General features: G+C 36.6%; 1 protein-coding gene across 1 annotated transcript; it reads right to left on the bottom strand.

The window, feature by feature from the left end:
* Positions 1-743: 743 nt before the first annotated feature.
* Positions 744-3,477, bottom strand: LOC104080953 (cytochrome c oxidase protein 20 homolog). The gene is made up of 4 exons (XM_009583514.1): positions 3,403-3,477; positions 1,905-2,019; positions 1,703-1,766; positions 744-1,111 (listed from the first exon to the last, which is right to left on the bottom strand). The coding sequence occupies exons 1-4, from the start codon at positions 3,475-3,477 to the stop codon at positions 970-972; spliced, it is 396 nt and encodes a 131-aa protein (XP_009581809.1). The 3' UTR covers positions 744-969.
* Between the last annotated feature and the right edge of the window lie 390 nt (positions 3,478-3,867).

The following is a 3,867-nucleotide window of genomic DNA, read 5'->3' on the forward strand; positions in this document are numbered from 1 at the left end:
AAATAATTTTGTGAAAAAAGTAAATACATTGTGTCGCTGGTGTAGACAGAAGCAAGCAAGGAATATTATGCCATCACTCATCTTTTTACCAATATGCAATTAGATCTAACACTGTATTTCCAAATAAGATGGTTTCTTTGAAATTACACAGTGATATTTCTTTTAACTGAAAATGTACAGTGAAATATACAAGTAGAACATGCCTTTTTAAAAAAAAAACAACACTACTGACCATTGCTACTTACAAATAAGGTAAATTAGCATTCCACCAACTGTAAGGAAATGTCTTAAATAAAAGAGCAAGATTTTTAATCAAGTAAAAAGATTAGTTACTTACGTAACTTAAGACTGCTTCTGAAGTATGATTTTATTCTCAGTTTTGCACAGACAACAAAAATGGAAATCCTTCAACTTCACAGTGTATGTAAATTATCTGAAGTTATACTGCAGCTGAAATCTTACAAAGGCTACTGGTATCACCTACCTTGCACAAGCAAAGCCTTCACCTATTGCTTAAATATTCCTGTTTTACAAACAGCACAATTAACAGTAGCACTGAAGGATACATTTACTCAGAGAATAGCTGAGGAAAATATTTTCCTGTATTTAAATGAAATGTAATTACAATTTTGCTAAAATGAACCATTCTGCTTATAATGGAAGTTAAAGCAGTCCCAAACCACTGTCATTAATCCTCTGAGACCCTGTAACAGAACACATCAGTTCCCAGATGCTTAACAGGAGGTCATTCCTAACTGTGTACATAGTACATACATACATACATACATGGAAAAAGAAAGGCTTGTATACTGACTCAACAGATTCACTATCAGTTTCTCACTTGGATTTGTTAGAAAAACCAGCACAATTTATCAGTTTTAGGCACCTCACACATTTACAGGGAAGACTGCCATTTTTGGACCACCTTCTCCCAAAGCTGTATTAGACCACAGATTCCTCCATAGCAGACTATGAATCGCTTCTTTCATTGCCAGTTTGTTTGCTTGATGGATCAAGAGAACTGCCTTCAAATAAAATTTTGTTTCTCATTCCTTCTCTAAGCATTCTTTGCCGGATCCTGTGTTGGGCCAAGTTGTACCTGCAGTAAAACCTAAAGGAGGGGATGAAAAGAAAACCATATTCCCTGCTTTATATAAGTGACAGTATCAAATCACAGTTATTCTGCCAGTTGAAAAGTTGAAACCACATCTAATAATGCTAGTAAAATTCATTCTGAAATGATGCATAATGAAAATACTAGGGTAACTGCTATTTCTTTAAGGCAAACATTATGCAGCCACTGAGGAGCAGGATATACAAGTCCAATAGAAAATGCTAATTTCTATAATTTGGATCTTAATTTCATGACCATTTAATATGCTGCCTTTATAATGAGGACAGAAGGATGGCATATGTGAAGGAAAAAAGAAAGAATTAAGAAAGATGGAAATAACTGGGTGGTTTGATCTCTTAGGATTCAAGAAACAATAGCAATTTTTTTAAAAAAAATTAACATAAAAATTCAAAGGCATTGAACTATTTTCCTTTAAAAAAAAGAAATATTTCAGGGAGAAGGAAGAAGATGCTTTGCTAGGCAAGTTTTTTACGGAGTTTCAAAAACAGTGTGAAAGGTCACACAGGGATCATGTTGTACAAAGCAGCCAATATCACTCTGTCAAAATTCAAGAAGCATTTTACATACCAGTATCCTAACATTGTGCAAATAAAGCCACCGACTGCAAAGTCACAAGATCTTCTAACTCTACCTGAAAGAAAAAAAAAAATCCTCAAAAAAATTAGAGACAAAACCTTGGATGACTTCCCATTATTAATAAAACCTAAAAGCAAATAGGAATTAATTTTTCCTTGCATATAAATATATAAAACCCAGAAGAAGTACTTACTAGTTGCTAAAAAATGTCCAAGACCCACAACTAAAGATCCCAGGGAGCCATAGAGCACTGATTCTCGTGCACACGGGACACTTTTAACATCAAGAAATCCTAGGAGTTTAAAGGACTGTAAGAAAAAAACCATAAATGTAAAAAATTACTTTTGTAGAAGCCAACTCCAATGTAAAACTGACTTGTTATCTTAGTAGTCAAAAATAAACACTTGAGGATTTACTACTTCCAGGGTCGTATCTGAGCAAAAGTGAACATGCACAGCTGTATCAGGAATGGTTTCAGAAGAGTTAACTACTGATACAGGCAACACCATTTTGTACAAACCTGTTGATCCAGTCTTTCTATTGAATATTATAAAAGACCTATTTCATTTTTTCCTTTACATTCCCCAAAAAAGGAAGGGAGAAAACCTCTAAGAACCCAGGATTTTTATTCAAAACCAACATACATCACAACAAACAGGCAAGGTTACAGTCAATTATGCAGTTAGTTATACCATGTAATTTTAGTATCTGAAAAGGCAAATGTGCTTAAAAAAAAAAAGTGAAATTACTGGAGAATGGGCATGTAGTAGAGAACCTTATACTGAACATTGAATAAAAACATTTATAAACCAGTAATTTTTAACCTAATCCTATATATAGGCAGGGGCTGTGCACAGAAATTCTTCTATATACAACACATAAGTTTTTAAGTTAACCTGCTGTAAAAATTATTCAAATTATTTCATACTCTGCCTCACATTTATAACCTACTCTAGCTTGTATCTATCAGTTTTCTATTTAATTTTCAAACGGTAATTACATGTGGCATTCATAAACCCAATTGTGAATTGACATATACGTTTTTCATTTCAGAGATGCCTACACCGGCTTCTGCATAACCCAAGTCTTCTCACTTGAACAGAACTCGTATTTCCCACCTGACAAACACCCTTGCAAATGCACATTGGCACCACAAGCAGGAGTGAGAAACTACATACAAAAAGGCCTCAAGATGACACAGGTCAGGGTTAAGGTGGCTGCACCATAGTAACATCTGCACATCTTTCTGCTATTAATTCTTTTGTTAGGGATGGTGTGAGAATTTGTCTTCATTCTGTTGTGGTTAAATCCTTAGACCATTAAATATCACATGTGCAACTGTATCAACTAAAATCTTGAAAGATGATTTTTGAATGGTTTTAATTTTTTGTAAAGCTCTTCTACTTGGACAAAGTAGATTTTGAAGATGGAGTACTACAGTCAACTATTTGTGGAAGGCTGACAACTCTGTGAGACAAGTCATTGTGAAACATGTCTGACCGCGGTAATTGGGATGGCAAGCATCTGACAACAACTGGATTTGTATGCAAGTATGGAAATCCCCATCAATAATTATATCTATGTTCCCTATGGACGACTATCAGCTGTTTCCTTATAATCCCTGACTACAAATGAGACAAAAAGGATTTGGTCTATGTTGGTCTAGTCTCCTAATGAGTAATTTCAAGTACGCTCATACGGAAGAAGTCACTTGATATGTTCCCGTTGTTGGCTAAGAAGGTATCTCTGCTACATCCATGCGGCATGATGCATCCTTTTAAAATAGTGTTTCACCTGTTGCTATACTTGAAATCACTTGTTATGACTCTAACCACTGCTAACTACTGGCGTTATGAAGGCTCAAGTGTCATGACAGTGTTTCACCCACGAAGAGAAAGCTCCATAGAGGAGTCCGTGGAAAAACAAACACAAAAACCCCACTCCACCCACTTGGCCCTACAGAGCCTCAGTTCTGCCATCGGTTTCCATGTATTGTTCCCTCATTATTTCCCCTGGAGCAAAACCAGCGGGGGTGCACAACTGGTTTGCGATAACCTCTCGTCTCCCCAGCGCAGGGCTCCCCCTCCGTTTTCGTGGGCACTGACACGCGTGGGCTCGGGGAGCCGGGCGGCCGCACAGCTCCCCCTCCTCCTCCT

This window comes from Fulmarus glacialis, unplaced genomic scaffold (genome assembly GCF_000690835.1).
Source record: "Fulmarus glacialis isolate BGI_N327 unplaced genomic scaffold, ASM69083v1 scaffold38708, whole genome shotgun sequence".
Lineage (NCBI taxonomy): Eukaryota > Metazoa > Chordata > Aves > Procellariiformes > Procellariidae > Fulmarus > Fulmarus glacialis.

Coding starts and splice junctions, on each gene's coding strand:
- LOC104080953 (XM_009583514.1), bottom strand. CDS start 3,477: ATGCCGCATGGATGTAGCAGAGATACCTTCTTAGCCAACAACGGGAAC. Junction 2,020..3,402: donor GTGACTTCTTCCGTATGAGC/GTACTTGAAATT, acceptor TTTTTCTTACAG/TCCTTTAAACTCCTAGGATT. Junction 1,767..1,904: donor TGGACATTTTTTAGCAACTA/GTAAGTACTTCT, acceptor TTTTTCTTTCAG/GTAGAGTTAGAAGATCTTGT.